Source organism: Anabrus simplex, chromosome 1, assembly GCF_040414725.1.
Source record: "Anabrus simplex isolate iqAnaSimp1 chromosome 1, ASM4041472v1, whole genome shotgun sequence".
Lineage (NCBI taxonomy): Eukaryota > Metazoa > Arthropoda > Insecta > Orthoptera > Tettigoniidae > Anabrus > Anabrus simplex.
Genome location: NC_090265.1, coordinates 744,875,244 through 744,893,699, shown reverse-complemented (window position 1 = coordinate 744,893,699; position 18,456 = coordinate 744,875,244). Strand labels below are relative to the sequence as shown.

General features: G+C 40.8%; 1 protein-coding gene across 1 annotated transcript; it reads right to left on the bottom strand.

The window, feature by feature from the left end:
• Nucleotides 1–1,135: 1,135 nt before the first annotated feature.
• On the bottom strand, nt 1,136–17,928 carry LOC136857478 (myc proto-oncogene protein). The gene is made up of 3 exons (XM_067136152.2): nt 17,673–17,928; nt 16,439–17,480; nt 1,136–6,239 (listed from the first exon to the last, which is right to left on the bottom strand). Exons 2-3 carry the CDS (start codon nt 17,466–17,468, stop codon nt 5,578–5,580), a joined length of 1,692 nt encoding a protein of 563 aa, XP_066992253.2. The 5' UTR covers nt 17,469–17,480; nt 17,673–17,928; the 3' UTR covers nt 1,136–5,577.
• Nucleotides 17,929–18,456: the final 528 nt, after the last annotated feature.

The window sequence follows — 18,456 nt, the reverse complement described above, 5'->3', positions numbered from 1 at the left end:
CCGACTTCTCGCTAAAACAATACTGTAGATGTGATTTTGAAATCTAAATCACGCGTAAAATTGGATCGTTGGGAATCAACGTTCACGTAAATGGCATAATTTCTGCTCTTCATACTGAGTGTACAGTGCCGTTACCATATCACCTGCCTTTTAGGGGTCCTACAACAATAGAACAAAATTACATTGATTTGATCAGGAAATTACGAACTTTCTTAAACTGTTTTCAACAGGGAAAGTGAATCAGTTCAAAGAAACAATTCACCTGAAAGACTATAGAGAAAATAATACATTAATGTAACTATGAACAACTTATTTTAAAAGTACATTAAGAATGGATATTAGGATCACACTAAGCTTTGTCTTTAAGAAACTCATCTCTCGGCTGTCAGTTCATAAAATAATTCATTTCAGCAGAACAAATTAAATTCCTTACCTGATAATCAAGAACGCTACTGGTGTAATAACATCAAAATTGTTTAAAATTGTCATTGATCTTCAAACCTTGCCACCATGGACACTGAACATGCCATGTACAATTAACATTTCAGTGACAGATCATTTCCGTTTTCGATTTTACAAATTCAACTTACGAGGTTCATGTCAGACGTATGAAGAAGTTCCAATAATCTATAATTGGCCAAATTCTTCATTAAAAAAAAAACACTACATATATTTATTTATCTAGTAGACCTTACCTGATGATCAATAAATATTGTTAAATGACATCAATAACTGTTAATATTCGTTCATTAAAACTGCTGGTTTGTAAAATTTTAGAATCTCTTCTCTGGTGCTTTTTTCTATTTGCTTTATATCGCACCGACATAGATAGGTCTTATAGCGACGATGGGATAGGAAAGGACTAGGAGTGGGAAGGAAGTGGCCTTGGCCTTAATTACGGTACAGCCCCAGCATTTGCCTGGTGTGAAAATAGGAAACCGCGGAAAACCATCTTCAGGGCTGCCGACAGTGGGGTTCGAACCCACTACCTCCCAGATGCAAGCTCACAGCTGCGCGCCCTTGACCGCACGGCCAACTCGCCCGGTTTTTTCTGGTGCAATACAGAACCAACACATTAAAAGTTCAGGATTAACAAAGGGTAAGGGTAAACAATATAAACGAGCTATCTTGGTTGTGATTAATAATGAGATATATTCTGTCAACACAAAAGGAACTACAACCAAGAGAAAACTAGAACTGTCTGAACACAATTTACATAAGAATTTTAATTGCAAAGAAAATGATCACTGATTTAGATAATATTCATTGAACACAATAAAATGATCGATGTATTTGATTGCCAATTAATCTAAATAAAGAAATGTGCCCTGACTCAGTCAGACAAATACATAATACTCATTAGACACAGAAAATGTGCCATGTCAAAAAGCCTTGTTAATGAAACAGTAACAAAAATTCTCCAGCAACACACAGATTTAACAAGATTATGAGAAATAGAAACATCTACAATGATAACCAACAATGCAAGAATGTACAAAATTGTCAAGGCACATTTCAGTCAAACACTTATACGCAGTGTAGATCAACAACGGAAATTAGTCCTTCTCATTTGATTCTGCAAACACGCCTTCCAATTTAAACATCAGAAGAGAACAACTGTGGCAGGGTATTAGAGAGGGAAAAAGAAATTTAAACACTCAAACTAGCAAAGGCCATCATAACAAAATATGTAAGCGAGAAGAATGAGGAAGGGATCTAAAATGGGTCAACGGAGACAACTGTTATGTATTAGGGATCCAACACAATCCAACTTGTACTCTTCCTAACCTCCAATAAAAGCTTAGGCAGATCATCTGCATATTATATCCATTTCAAGCCCTTATATTGCAATTTTCTGTCATTTACAAGTGTCCAACTGAAACATAGACACTGAAAATAACTGATGGGACAGTAACACTGTATGGCAGGGCTGGACAATTAAAATTAAAAGTACAATAGTTCCACCTTTTCAATACAAATTCAAGTAATGTGTGTTACTTTACAGAAGAAACATTTATTAGGTACTAGTTTCGACCTGTTATCAGGGTCATCATCAGCCAAAAGCATGAGTTGTATAATGTATCAAATAGTTCATAGAAATCACTATAAAGATGAAGAAGAAATAGTCACAAATGTGATAAAAGTTTCAGATAATGCATAAATTAATGCACTTAGTAGCTGTCATTGAAGGAAGAACTCAAGATGATCAATCTGGATGTCGAAGAATCTTGAGACTTGCAATTCTTTCATTATGGAGTTCTGATAGCTTGCGCTAAGATGTGTTGGAAGTATTGCATAACTGATATGATGGGAAGGTCACAATGGTGATAAATTTCAAATTATGGATAAAATGCATAAATTAATGAATTTAGTTGCCGTAGAAGGATCAATTTAATATGATCAGCCTGATCTTCGACATCCAATTTGATCATCTTGAGTTCTTTCTTCAATGACAGCTAAGTGCATTGATTTATGCATTATCTGAAACTTTTACCACAATTGTGACTATTTCTTCTTCATCTTTATAGTGATTTCTGTGAACTATTTGATACATTATACAACTCGTGCTCTTGGCTGACGATGACCCTGATATTGGGTCGAAACTAGTACCTAATAAATGTTTCTTCTGTAAAGTAAGAATTTAAATTGAAAAGGTGGAACTATTGTACTTGTAATTTTAATTGTAATCACAGTTCAATACGGATCATTCACAATTAAATTTATATCTCTTAAGGGCTGGACAAATCAAACAATTCTAGGTGCCAGACATATAAATGGTTTGCTTACCTCTTATATTAACTAGTATGATCTCTCACTCTTGAATCCCATTCACTGCTCAAGGTACTTCATTTAATGGACTCAAATGTACTAAGCCCCGAGCAGTAGTGCAGTGCACAAAGAACATAACGGAGAAAATCTGGTGCCATGACCAGGGAAAACTGAAGGTTTAACTCGTTGATGTAATGGTTATGAGCGGTCACGAGATATATCGAACGCTCATATGGATTAAATTCAGTGTTCAAGCATAACTGATGCTAATAACCGCTTCTAAACCTTATAATCTCTGCTTTTAAATATGCTAGAGAGATGACAGAAACAACATTTTACGAACAAATTTTACCGTAGAGATTTTTGAATTATCAGCAAATTAATCTTTTATTTTTATCTTTATCTTTTTATCTTGTATTTTCAGAGTAGAAATAAATTCCAAAAATAATGGTTTTCCTCAGACTGGAATTTAACAGTTACGATTTGAAAATGTCAGGCGCCAAGGACTTGTCCAGCCCAGCTGTCCGGTTTGGTGTTGGTAGTAACAGTTCGGAACATGGTCAGTCTGTTGTTTGCATTGTATAACCATTGCTACATTCAATGGTTATGTCTAAACTCACCAGGACTGTCACGCAGGCAATGCTGGTGCTGTTTTAATGGGGTCTTGTGGCTCACCCACATCTTTGTTCTGTTTCACCACTGATCCTTCATTGTCTGTGTTCCAATGCTCACCTACAGATGCCTCCAGGGAACTGGGATGGGATGAGGGAATGTGGAAAAGAAGTTGTTCACTTCATACGATGATACAAGTTCCAGATAGCAGCTGATCTAACTTGGCAGCTGAACACACTCCCTTGTCAAATGTGGGTTATTTTGCCAAATTAAAGGCATAATTACTTTTAATGCTCTACAACTTGAAAAATAGTCAATTAACAATTTATAACTTCCATCGAAGCAACAGACACAACGCCAAAATATGACTAGGTGCTTTCCAAATTCATAACTCGGACTAACACAGAAATCCTTCTGAAGAAATTCTATGGATTTCAAGATAGAAAACATGTTCCTGGATTCCTCCAGCATTATTGAAGCCAGGTGGTGTTGTGTAGCAGTTTTGAATAGGTCAGTGCTTAGGCACAATCTTATCAATAAATCAGAGGAACATTTGTTATACACCTTCCAGGACTAATAAAAAAAGTACAACTTTTCATTTTCAGCACATGAACTTTCACCTCCATGTCAATATCAAAATTCAACCAAGTTACAAACTCAAATGTACTCCCACGCGTGTTTTTCAGAAATTAGAAAGTTTACTTGTTTTCTTAAAACCATATATTTTTCATCCATGAAGTTGCATGAAATTTTGCAACTGTTTATAACCTGAACCTCAATCTTTCAGCCCATCTGACTACTGATATCACATAAAAAGAAATCACTTCAAAATATTAAAAACCTAGAAAATAATTTTCAAAATCTAGCTATCAAAAAATGTTTAAATGTTTCTGTAGTTTCAAATACAAGGCACACTCAATTTCATTGTGATAGGATTGGAGGAAGGTCGTCTTGGAAAGCACTGTCATTCAGCCACCTAATGGGCTCGTTTTGCTGCACAAACCCATGTCTATCACAACCAATTCTGTTCAAAGCAAACAAATCATACAGATGATGGCCATAAAAAAAGACTGGGGATACACTCCTCAAATTTCTCAACATTTTGTCCGAGTAAATGCTGAATTTTTCAAACAAGATATACAAAACTATGAGTGAAAAACTTAACTGTAATGACATCGAAAGAACTAGTTAAAGGACCGTTGCTCCTAAGCGAGGCATGTCTGTGCCACAAAACAGTTATCACCTATCCCTCAAATAACACGGTGCAATGAAAACCAAACACATTCTTATAAAACTGAGAAAAAAATATATTGTATATGATACATAATAAACTTTACACTTTAAAAAAATCTACCGGTAACATAAATACAATCTATATATATTCTAACTACTGCTTATGTTAATATGATTTTATAACAAACACTATGATATATTTATATAAAGCTGTAAGGCTATGTACACAACCCTGACACTTGGATGTGCTGTTGTTGACGATGAACATACAAAATGGCCACATTCTCAGTTTGCATTGTTAAACAAGACGGCAGTTAACACGTCTCGACCGATTTAGACAAAGAATGCGGCCAACCCGATCCTCGCCCTCTTGTCTGCTATGAGGCACTTTTAAATAAGAGAAGGGAAAAAGAAGTGGAGGTACATTCTCCCGTACCATGTGAGCAAATGAACTTTGGCACCTAGCTTTACACACAGAGCATAGATTGTCTTTTTGGAGGAAAATAAAGCACAAGTGTAATAACGTTACAAATACATTTTACTTGAGAAATCACAGGTGTAAGAGATTGCAAATATAATACACAGTTACGGCTGATGCTACGACAAGCAATCGGCGGTTCATTAGGGACTCGGCAACTAGAATTAATAACGTACACTCAATTGCTTGGAAATGGAAAATCGCTGCACAAACAATTCCCTTTTCTGGAAAACATTTGAAAACGTGGAGGAAACGCTCACAACTAACCTTACGGACTATCCTGTTGGATCCCAAACCCTCACCAGTTAGAATGCATTCAAAAATGTACAATTTTATTGACAAGCAAAGCCAGGTGGACATTGAACAGAAAGTTATGTACAAAGAGCTCCACCCCTTGAAAAGTGTGAAGGTCTGGGAATCAGGAGTTTCAAATGCTTCCCCAGCGAGAGTAAGTGTGTAACTGCACTAACGATTATAGAGGTGGGTTAACGCTGGGCGGCCACTTGTCTCCTGAGATGAGAGACCCGAGCACGTAATCTTTCCTGCTCCTTCTGGAGGTCGGACACTTGAGATGTCAACGCCTTGTTCTGCTCTCTCAGTTTATGACAATAAGTGGCCGCTTCCTTGAGGATGACCACTTTAGCTGCGCGCTTCTTGTCTTCCACCTCAGGTACCAACACTCTCAGTCCCTCCACCAGATTGCGGAGGTCTATCCGCCGCTGCCTCTCCATGTCGTTGTGCAAGCTCCTCTTTTCGCACGAATCGGGTTCCGAGTCCGACGTGCCCCGGGAGCCTCCTCGCCTGCCCGATTTGTGGTGCTGTAACCTGTGGTGGTATTGGTATTTTGTACGCTTCACACCTTTGCTAGGCCCTCTGCTGGACACAGATTTACGTTTTTTGTCCGTGTCGAACAAACTGTCTGCCGGTACTGTCCGAACACTGACGGTTCTGTCCCCGATGGAGATGCGCACAGGGATGCTGTTCGGCTGGTGTTGCCTGCTAGCCGCCGAGATGGCGGAGGCTACCGTCAGCTGGAGCTGCTGGCGGTCGCTAGCACTAGGATTGGTCGGCAGAGTGGTGCTTCCATTGACACCACCCCGCCCTCCCGTCTGCTTCTCGCCCACAGAAACCACATCGATCTCCTCCTCTGTAAACAGGAGGGACACAATGTTTTAGTTTTCAAGGCAAAAAGTGAAATGAGCAACGTAGAACATTTCTCCTGGAAAAAAAGAAGAAAACTATATGCATTATAAGTTCACAAAACATAACAAGAAATGACAGGAACCTGGAGCATAACAATAGGACTTGGCAGCTGTAGCTGGATGTTCTTTTTTAACAATGCATTTTGGGGACTGGTGAAGTACTGTGCTGGTTAGCGTTTACTGAACAAGTTTTCCAATCATGACACAAAAGAATAACGAAAGTACATCATTTTAAATAACTCACAGGAGAGGGAATAACAACTTCTTAAAACATAATTGGAGCAATTTATGTGAAAATTATTCATTTAATTTGCCAACATTACACACATACGTGAAGTGTTTTCCTTGGAAAACATAACAATTTACACAGCAAGTATTGGTTCAACTTCTACAACCTGGCACGTGCTGACATTCACTAGCGCACCAGATATTAAAAATGGTTATAAATTGAAACTTTGAAAAGAACACTGAGAGTGGTCCTAATAAAGCACTACCAACTTCCCTGAAAACACTTAAATGTCCACAGAACTATGAAGTTAAATCAAAACTGTGCATGAAATTGGTTCATACAATATCAATTGGTCTCCACAGTATGCACCAGCCATGCATCTTGGTAGGTGTGCTATTTACCAATTGGTGAGCCCAACTTAGCACACTGAGGCAAAACGCTGGCAACCAGAAATGAGTTAGCTGGAAAATGTCCTGTAACGGACCAACTATATTGGTATTATAAATGTACTCATTCGGGACAAACATTTCAGGTTCCCTATGATAGTCAACATCTATATCATTGATTCATATGTCGAAGTAGACATACAAACAATGTTCACAATACCTCCAGAATTAACGTCTCAACAAATATTTAAAATATGAGGATCCCCGAAGAGAATACCACGGATTAAAAGGCCTACTTTTATGACAAGAAACAATACCACCTTACAGATGGTATAGCCTGAATATTCCTGGGAGTAAATAACTAACAACTTAAACTGAGACTCTCAGATAGTTCCTCAATCAACATAATACAAGACTTGTTCACTCGTTTTTGGTGTCGTGGAAAACAAGTGCTCATCAGTTACGCGGGTATGAGTCCCCTTGACCCACTAGGTGTGAATCGTGTTCATTTGTAAAGCAATTGCTGCCCTGCAACTTGGATAAAGTATAAGTGTTCCCCATCCATTCAGCTTCCATGACATGGTATGTTCTGGGCGTGGCTGCCACAGCAGAGGCTCGAGTTGTGGACCTTGACTCCCCTCAGGTCCCATCCCAATGCGGCAGAAACGGGCCAGCAGACAAAATCGATAGTTTAAGGGAGGGTCTGAGGGGTGGCCAACAGACCGGCTGAGAGAGCAACGACCTCCAAAGGAATGCTCGACCGCGCTCCAGCATACTACGTCTGGTCCACGTTCATAGCCATGCGTCAGGCAAGTCTTCAAACTAGCCGAGCAGGGGCGTAACAAATGTCTGCCCCCTCAAATAAAGTGTAATGTAATATATTGTCAAATTATATATGCCCACCCGGTGGCCATGATTGTTAAGACGAAGTCTAAACTGTCCGACAGCTTGGTTTGCCGATTCGAGCCCCGTTGGTGGAAACGCTGGCCGGCAGGGTAGGGGAGGTGGTAGTATACAATTGATAATAACTAGATTGCGTGCCAAAAGCCTGGGTTAAATGGCAAACCTCTCCACAGTGTTCATATGAGAGAGGGCATATGACGCTGTTGATGGTGATTCGTCCGTCGGATGGAGACGTTAAGCCTTGAGAGGATCCCTTGGTGCTATTCGACAGGAGTAGGCTATGTGCCGGCACCGGGTTTCACCCTCTCCCTTCCTACTATCATATATAACGTCATTCATTTTATCCCATTAACTCCTCTGATGAGGTTAACGTCAGGAAAGACATCCGGTCATAAAAAAACCCGCCACTACTGATTCATCGTCCGACTCGTTGGCTGAACGGTCAGCGTACTGGCCTTCGGTTCAGAGGGTCCCGGGTTCGATTCCCGGCCGGGTCGGGGATTTTAACCTTAATTGGTTAATTCCAGTGCCACGGGGGCTGGGTGTGTGTGTTGTCTTCATCATCATTTCATCCTCATCACGACGCGCAGGTCGCCTACGGGTGTCAAATAGAAAGACCTGCACCTGGCGAGCCGAACCCGTCCTGGGATATCCCGGCACTAAAAGCCATACGACATTTCATTTTTTACTGATTCATCTTGCCTCAAACCCGACCCCGTAGTTTCGTCACCCATAGCTCAACATATTCACATATAGTCAATATATTTACGGTATTCAAGAATGCCAGAAATACTAACGTAACAAGGCGCATGGTGAGGAAAAGTCTCAATGAACTGCACGGATTACAACAATGTACCGCAAACTAAAATAACGAACCTTCAACGACATGCAACAGTTGCATACTGATGCAAAATATAATGAACTGGGAACACCTAGAAGGATAGACACGTGTGCAGCACCACTGGGCACTTAGATTTGACAAAATCAAGGAATGAGGGATTCCCTCGCTACGCGCCCGGTGCCGGGTTAATAACAAATCATTTTAATATGTTTTATTTGGCTGCCTCCGGGGGTTAACGGCTAAGCTGCTGAACCATACGCCACTTAGTTTTTCGTACATTTTACAGTATCTTCTTTAGTCTCATTTATAATAATTTATTAGATTACAACGCAGAAAAATATACAAACAAAATTACATCAAAAACTGTTCAAATCAAGTTTGAAAAATATCAAACAGCTCAACTGATAAGGCATCGCGCAAAGAGAACACCTATTATACATTGTTGTCCAATAAAATTATCTTTTTGCTGAGCAAAATTTGTGCATAATACGATCTCAGATACACCAAATATCAAGAAAGTATTTTCTAACTAAAATACAATATTTTCGTAATCAAGTTTCATTGGTGTAATTATCTTTAAATAATTTGGTGCTGGTTTTTTGTGAGAAGCGTGTCCAGTGTTGTGGAACTGCTGCTAGATGGCAATTCCTCTACGTACAAATTGTAAAAGAAACTGTTTAGACTGCCCAAACCATTACATTACGCTAGGATATATTGTTTTGTTTTGCCAGGAGTCTGCGGGGCCCTTAAACGCCTGCATAGCAGGCCCTAACTTTACGTCCCTGTAGCTGAGGGACAAACGTTGGTAAAAATAAGTGTGGAAGATGACCACGGTGACCGTAGCATCTACACCAAGAGTGCGTGATGGTGGTGGTTAATTATTATTTGAAAAATTACAACTGGGCATCATCACGTCACACTTACTAGAGGAGGATAACCCTTCACAACACGGACCAGACGATCCTGGCTCAGTCCGGTGGTGTCTGAATGTGCTCAAATATGCCAGTCTCCTGTCGGTACATTTTCCAGCACCTAGGCATCCCCGAAAACAGTCAAAGAGGGACGCAACGAATAACGCAACCTCACTGCATTTCCGTAAAACTATAAAGCTCGAGTAACAGTTTCATAGAATACGGCGTCAACATTCTTACACCGATATTGCTCATGTGGCGCTGTGCACAGCGGGAAATTGACCGAGGTCTGCAGAAAATAACCGATACGCAGTCACGTTCGCGCATGGAGGAAGTGTCAAACTGATAACTTGCAAATTTAAAGAAAAGCTGCCAGTTGCTCCATATACAGTACTGTGCGGTGCATAAGACGTGCAGTCAACATACTGGCCGTATCAGGACAGAATGAGGAGAATCTGGCACAAGTGGAAGCTGGAAACATAAATATGCTTTTACAAGGAGGACACCATCGATGTATTCTTCCTTTCACAAGCTATATAAAAAAAAAAAAATATTCCGTTAATGACTTATTTCGGGAGACTTTTTTCATTTTCTTCGAACTTCATAATTCTACTCCGCATTCACCCGTGAAACAGAAATCTGTGCGAGGCATGTAAGGACACCTACAATTTCTGGCAATCATTTGCTATACACAGGAGAGGTAGAAATAAGGAAATGTTTAAGTTCCGGCCGCACATACCGATTAGTGTTCCAGATTGGGTAATCGGAAGCTGTGGCACTCCCGTCAAAACAGCATCGAACTTTCACGTCACTCGACCGAATTAAACTTAACAATTCGGTTTTCTGCTGCTGAAGTCCTTGGCCAAGGTGGGAACGACAGACATAATATTTCGTCCAGACAATAAAACAATACTAATAAAAGGATAGGCATCAAATTAAGGTACACTCCAGAGGGCGACTAGGCTATGTCTTTGATTTCGGTAATTCGTATGGTGGCAACACAAGAGAACATGATTATGACGTCTTGTTTCTGCTACTGACTGCGTTGCCTATCACGCGAACGATCCTCTCAGCCGTTATTCACACAGTCAGGTACCACGTAGGCTGAGTGGACCTCAAAACCCTACCCAAGAATCGAACTCCGAGTCTCCCAGTAAGAGGTAGACTGACCAAAAGCTACGATCGGAAGCACACATGGGAAACCCTTATTCCCTGCTATCGTACCATAGCAGTAATGGAAGTCTCCTTGAGATCGCTGCCTTACAGATCCCGATAAAGTACAAGTCCTGACGCTATTAAACCAACTCCTAGATCACAGCCCAACCGATTTGTAAACACCGTTACCAACACTCTTTGAATTAGGTGATACAGAGGCTTTGGAGTGATTCTTCGAATTTGTCAGCGCACCGGAAAATAAATGTCCTTATGTCGTATGAACAGGGGTAGACTTTCACTGAGAATCATCGGAATATAACTACAATAAGATGGGGATAAAAAAAGAAAACGCCACGCCCTTCATAGGATCGTAAAGGCCAGTGCAGCTACCGCGAGAAATGGAAGGGCGCCAGGCAGGGATCGATCTACTAGCCATCCACACAGCTGCAGCATCTTACGGCTTCTAGCAATCCCAGTAGGACTGACTTCTCGGGGCCATGCGGGTCTGTGTAGACTATGATTGGAGCAATAAAAAGCAATCTCGGTTAGGGTATTTTTCAGTCTGCCGATACGAATTTTGAATAAATACATTTATAAACTATCTTATCATGTTATTTCAAAAAAGAAATGTAATTCGATTTTAATTAAGTTGTTTCTTCTTCGGGTATAATTCTGTTACCATGTTTTTTTCTGCTAGTTTGTAAATATATTTATTCAAAATTGGTTTCTGTAAAGTAAATAATCTAAATTACAAAAAATAAGTAAAAATGTAAGAAAACAATATCAAGAGCAACATGAGCCAAGAGCACACGCTTGAACAGATGTTGGTCACTGCATCCCGGAAGTCTCTGATGACTGTCCCAATGCGACCCACAGTGCGCTATCTTTCGCTACTCCCTTACAGTGGTACGGAGTGAATCACCTGTCGCACTGGCAACCAGACCAACCAGCCGTGAACATTTCTGGGCAGTTAATTCGTTGCACAAGACTACGATTATTGTTCTACCGAAGAAGGAATTGTACACTATGTCAACCAATGTTGCATGCATCGCATTTTATCTGCCGACTTCACGTGGATTACACCATAGATAAGGCTGTACGAGGTACTTGTTATTCAGTACTGTGTACCTGATTATTACTAATGAACAAAAATGTAGCACTGGAAGTCATTTCAGTACGGGTTGTTCTAGCATCACCGTCGACACTCGTCCGTTAATTCGATTTTGACTTGATGTTAATGCTAGAATTGTATCTTTAAGGCCTTCCATGGCAGTCCACTTATCTCCTTCCTTATACTGAAATCAATAAGGGAAAAAAAAAGCACGAATTGCACAATACAGTAAAAATTAGCCTCACACAGGAAAACTAAACGTTAGAAAATATCTTACACACACGAAAACCCATGGCTCAAGTTCTGTTGGGCCTTGGCCGCTATTCAGCCCGGAGGTGACGCCTGAACAGCGCGAGCGTCTTAAATACATTTCCTCGTAGACCACTACAGAACAGCATTCAACGAAACATAAGTGTACGATCCTACAATAATTATGATGTTTAACGTTTGGGATAGACACACTATACGTCGAAAAAGCTAATACGTGGGGCCCATAAGAGAATAAGAGGTGACCAGGGGTCTTGGATAGGCCAGACTCTGCTAGAGGACCTGTGCTTGTCAGTTCATGATCCAAAACTGGGAGCCCTTTTAATATCCATGTGCCCACGAATTTGTCGAGGTAACTATCTCTCATTAAAAAATGTACCAATTTAGAGAAATCAAGAACTGAGCAATACCCACATTCCAGCAGGCAGATAAAATCAACAAATACGGCGACGCACTCGCACACTTGTTCGAATCCGTATCGGTCAATGGTCGCGCCGCGCTAGCTTCAAGGCCAAGGCCGCAAGGTCACGTGACTGCTCTTCCCTCCTAATGTTTACGTCCATTCATATGTTACGGCGCTCAAGGGTGTGATCTCATTCAGTGTCGACACAAATTCATACAACACTCTAGACGTTTACTGCTTTTGGAATAAGTTTTTATAGTGGATCGGTAGCAAGATCGACTCACAATCTCAAACCCGGCAGAGGTAGTCCGAATTCGTATGACGACGGCTCGTGAAATAATAATATAGAGGTTAGGACAAAATTAATTAACAATTCTGCCATCTTATAAAAGATTAACAGAACGCCAAAATGGCATGCAGGCAAGCCAGATGGCGCCAATCAAAATAATTGCGCACGGTAGCTGAGGCCATTGAAAAACAAGCTTTTTTTTTTGCAAGCTGCTTTACGTCGCACCGACACAGATAGGTCTTATGGCGACGATGGGATAGGAAAGAGCTAGGGTGGGAAGGAAGCGCCCGTGGCCTTAATTAGGGTACAGCCCCAGCATTTGCCTGGTGTGAAAACGGGAAGCTACGGAAAACCATTTTCAGGGCTGCCGACAGTGGGGTTCGAACCCACTCTCTCCCGAATACTGGATACTGGCTGCACTTAAGCGACTGCAGCTATCGAGCTCGGTAAACAAACTTCTGGAAGCACTTCACATCAGGGCTGAAACCAAGGGGGACTACTTGCAGTTAGACCCACCATAGAAATTTTACAAAAAGAAAAACAGAAACTAACAGTAAACATTCAGAGGCATAATTGTAGAACCAACAGATCTGTTGAATCTATTTTCCAGGAAGTCTCAAAAGTTGAATTTTAGATTGTAAACTGAACATACCATTCGCTGTAAAACTGTCGACCTTGATTGTATTGTATTTTAATATTAAGATTTTTGTAGTGCATTGCAATCTGAATATAAAAATAATGTACTTGTATCAGTGTCGTGCACTGCACAAGCACTTTCATTCTGTAACTATAACCCCCACCATCGGCTACTGCTTCACATGTATGTGCCTGTGGTGTTAAAAATCCGACAGAGGTGCGGCATGACTAGTAAGACTGTGTTTATGACAAGATACAGATGGCACGTAACACCCTGGATCTCTCAACCTTATCTCAGAATTCTCACCAACAGAATAACTGAAAAAAAAAAAGTTCAACCCCAAAGATGTTCAGGGTAGTTCTCGACCTAAATAAGAATTACACAACCAGCAAATAGGCCTAAGCCAGATGAAAGAAATCTTGTCTAAAATAAATTATGACATATAAATAATGGTACGTGAAACTGACACTTAGGCAGCCTAAATGGCGTCTAATCAAAATTATCAGGGGCCCAAAGTTATATATTAAGTTCAAGACAGTGGTATTCATTGCTTCTCAATAAAAGTGTTATCTAAACGGCTATTACTGACAGAACAATAACTTGCAATGTAAGAGGCCTTCAGTCAAGACTAAAATTTAGTGTTGTTCTACTATAAAACTATCGGTGCCATCATACATTATACAAAAACAGCAGACACACACACAAATAATCTTGGCAATTTTAGCACGAATTATATAAGTCCCAAAAAAGCACAGCAGATAGTTATATTCTACGCTGTAGCCTACTATGATTGTAAGTATAATAATTTAACGCCTTCAATTAGCAAGGACTGTTAACACAATCCTGTCAGCACGAAGGTAACGAATATTTTAACAAGTCCAGACTGTATCATAACAATATCCGTGCAATGAAATTAAGGTTTAAAGAGATCGTTACAGCGTAGGAATCTGCCCAAATGCCTACGGTGATAACAATATCACAAAACCATTATTAACACTTAGCAGCCATCAAAATGCACACGAACATCTCATGAAATAAACATGGGCGACATATCAACCCATTGATTGACTACTCCGATACTCCGACCCTGCAAGGCGAGCGCATGACGCATCCCTCAGCTGACCCATTGCCCCAGACGCCACGCACAGGGAAATCCGGCGTGACACGTGGTTCATTCCCAGAGCCTTGAACCACTGTAATCTCGGGTCAAGGACGAGCGATAACAACCTTAATCTCATCCGTTTAACCAAAATATGTATTCTTAATTGAACATTAAATACAGGCAACTGTTTCTAAGCCACGTACTCGCTGTAAAAGGTTATTTAGTTAGAGTGGACATTGGAGGCAGGAAAAAAAAAAGAAAACTCACACAAATCAAGTCATTTGATGTAAATTTTTATAACACCTGACTACATAAAGCACTGAGCTAACACACGAGAAGATCCGATATATCAATATATTAAAGAGAAGACCGGAACGCATTCGAAATGATGGTGCATACCGGTACCTAACAGAAACCATGCATTCATAGTACTGTATATGCTGGATTTCAAACACATACAATGGAAACAGCCAGCATGAGTCGTACAAGAAATCACAGTAACGCCCTTAAGCGACGAGACAATCCACGAAAATCACATCCAGGTGTCGGATTCGCAAGTACAGTGTTCACTAACAACCGAAAATATAAACATACGTACCAAATAGAAGACTTTTTGAATAATATTGGTTACGCCCAAGAACTCTTACGAGAGGATGTCTATTAATGGACCAGACGGGCTACATCGACAGAACCTTGATAAGAGTACATAGTACGGACAGACGATTCCTTTAAGTAGGGGCCATTTAAACCCTTTTAAATCACTTCTTGCCTCCGAGCAATAGGTGAAGACTTTAAAAGGCCGGAGAGCCGCGCCATTAACGTGAACCACTTGAGTCTCGCCAGCGAAGAGGTTATGTAACAATTTCCGTCAATGCTATAGAAAGAAGAGAAATTCAAAAGCGAATGGTCATATTACCTCAAATTGCAAACGCAACAGCTTCATAAAAAGTTCTTGAACTACAAGCATTGAAAGAGAGGACCAGACTTCAGAAGTAAAACTCCAATCAGTCTATTTCGCAATGTGATATCGACAGTATGTCCACCAACATTTTCACGTCTTTGATACGTAAAAAGCTATTGAAAATATGACAGCACAAATCATGAACACATAAACTGCACAATAATTTACCTGTTGGACTCGGCATTTCCTCCCAGCAATTATAAAATGCAGGAAACTGTCATTTCATACTGACAAATTCTATCATTATTGTAACAATTATCGAGTTAATCAAGGTTTATGATACGGCCCCTGATCGAGCGTTAACCGGCCTTGAAATATTTCCCGCGCTTTTTCCTCTCCTCCTCACCCAAGAAGCGTCTGCGCTACACGATCCGGGCGTGGACCGGCGTCTAGCCGGCCGGCACTTATTAAAATGACTGCACACTGTCAATAAGATAGCTTAAAATATAAGACACAATTCGAAGTTCCATAAATCAGATCATCATGGGTAGTAATATAAACCGAAATAAACGCATGTCATTCCACAAAGGGGAGATTTAAATCGAAAGGGCTATTTAAATACCACTCCATGTCAGCAGATACACCTCAAAAATAGCAGTGTCCTATCGGTGAAAACATGAGTATAAAAATACACGCAATCTTTTCAACCATGCTGAGAAAAAGAAACGTCTGCAACTGAAAATACTTTCCGAATATATCGGTTATTCAACTAACTTAATGTTGCTATACATTAAACTTTACAGCGACAGCAGTAATAGAGCGGAAAAAATGATAGGTAGTAATGATTATCTGCGTACCTCGTAAAAAAATTAGTCAATGTAGTAAAAAAAAAAAGAAAGACTTTCAAATAAAACGAATTACCGCATAAAACAAAAAAGAGCATACCGTTCGAAGTAGCAGAAATCGAAATGGAAACATTAGATAAAAAGTAGAGGAAGTTAAAACTCACCAGAATCAGATGGTGTCTGCACGCCGAGATTTTCCATTTTAACACTGCCTTTACTAAGATGATAACTATGATCACTAAAGAACGCGTCCGTTTTCTCTGTCTTGATAACGACTTGCGGCTTCTCCACCGGTCTACACACTTGTCCCGTCACTTCCGACACAGACACTGCCATAGAAGAGTTCGTACAATCATCCTCATCGTCCGGAGTTGTTGGTTTCTTTTCCGGCGAGGCCGGGGGGAGAAAGAAATCGGCAGGTGAGGAATCGCAAACGGCGACAGAGGAGCGTATTACTACTCCTAAGGAATGTCTGAAGCGGGGATGATCGTCGTACTCCTCCTCGGACTCCGAGAGAGACTGTGGGGTCTCGGGCCGTGGAGAATCGCCGTCAGACTCTAGGGATTGTCTCTCATACCGATTGCCGATGGTGGAATGCGAACTTGAACTATTCACATTAGTCCTAGATGACAGAAGCAAACTCCTACTATTGTTACTTTTTACAACACTAGAATTGTTATTAATTAACAATGACGCACTAGAGCAATTTACACTGTTATTAGTTTTGGCTGTCCGTACGTTCCTATTACAAACGGTCGGGGTCCTTGTAGTTGACACTTCCTGCTTCACAAAACACGAGTTCTTGCCGTTCACACCCTGATGTAACGTCCTGTCATGCTCTTTATTGATGCAGTGTCCTGCCCACATGCAGTCATGGTGCCGTATTTCGCGCGCTTCCTTTCCTGAACAAGGTGGATCTAAATTGGTCCAGAAAGAAGACGTGGCACTAGTACACTGCTCAATAATAGTATCGAATTCATCGTAATCATCTACCCCTCGTACTGAAGAATTCCACCAATCAGACATAGGAACATCGGGCAGATCGAATTTCTTCCAGATGTCATCGCTGGGCAATGGAGTCGTTGATGAAGAATTAAATTCTAAAGAGACACCGGTTCCCAAGTGCAATTCAGAAAATGATCCGTGCCCCTCCACATCGTCGAAACACCAGTCCCCTCCAAAGCGGACCAACATCTTGACAGAATTCTGTAAAGAAAACCAAGTATATTAACAATCTCATTCATTAAAAGTCGCAGCATATGCCATTGGAATGTCTGCTGCCACGCGCATGGTTATGCCACGTCAATTGAGCCGGCCCGGCATATGTAACAGGTAACAGGCAATCTCAATGACAAGGCTTAAGACACTACAAAAGTGAAACATAGAGAGATAACTTACCAATATTAGTGAAAATAATCCAACAGTCGGAGTTAAAGCACTACCGGCGAAGTAACACGACACACGTATAGATTTATATGCTCCGTCTGCGACAAGTTGAATGTCCACAAGAACGACAGGAAAAGATATACCTCAAATACACATAGTAAACAAATCTGAAATACATCGCAACCACAGAAGACTAAATTAGACTGATGATTAAAGCCACTCCCCGCACATCAAAGGAGCACGTTTCTACTGCAGTAGCTCGCTAGCAATGCACTTGGGCGACTGAGTAACTTCACTGGCTCACTGCAGAGCTTGTTCCGAGCTCCTCCCCTCCAGGCAGTTCGCGCGCGCAAACCCGCCAATGTATCCCTCCGCCAATCCCCGGCCTGCCCTTGATTCCTCCTATACTCCGCGGTCAAAGTAGGTCATTGTCTGTCAAAACCGGCATACTCCCTCGCTGAAAATACTAATTAGAATACTATCAAATAAGTTTAGTCTTGCTTTTTCGATCATTTTACATTTTAATTTCCCTTAAGGATCTATATTTCAATCATAAAATTATCCTTCCACAGTAGAATTTTTCTGAGGGAGTACTATACGATACGTAGTAGTGTACGGCCAGGGAGGCCGATTGAGAGGCCCCGGAATGAGCATAGAGTAGGGGTGGCCATGGTTGTAGACTGTTGTGATAACTGGAATCTCGCGTGTTGTGACCATGAATATGATTCGCAGGAACTGCAGCTAGCGTTAGTCATGTAATTATTCTCCAGAAATAGACTAACTCTCAAATATTCTT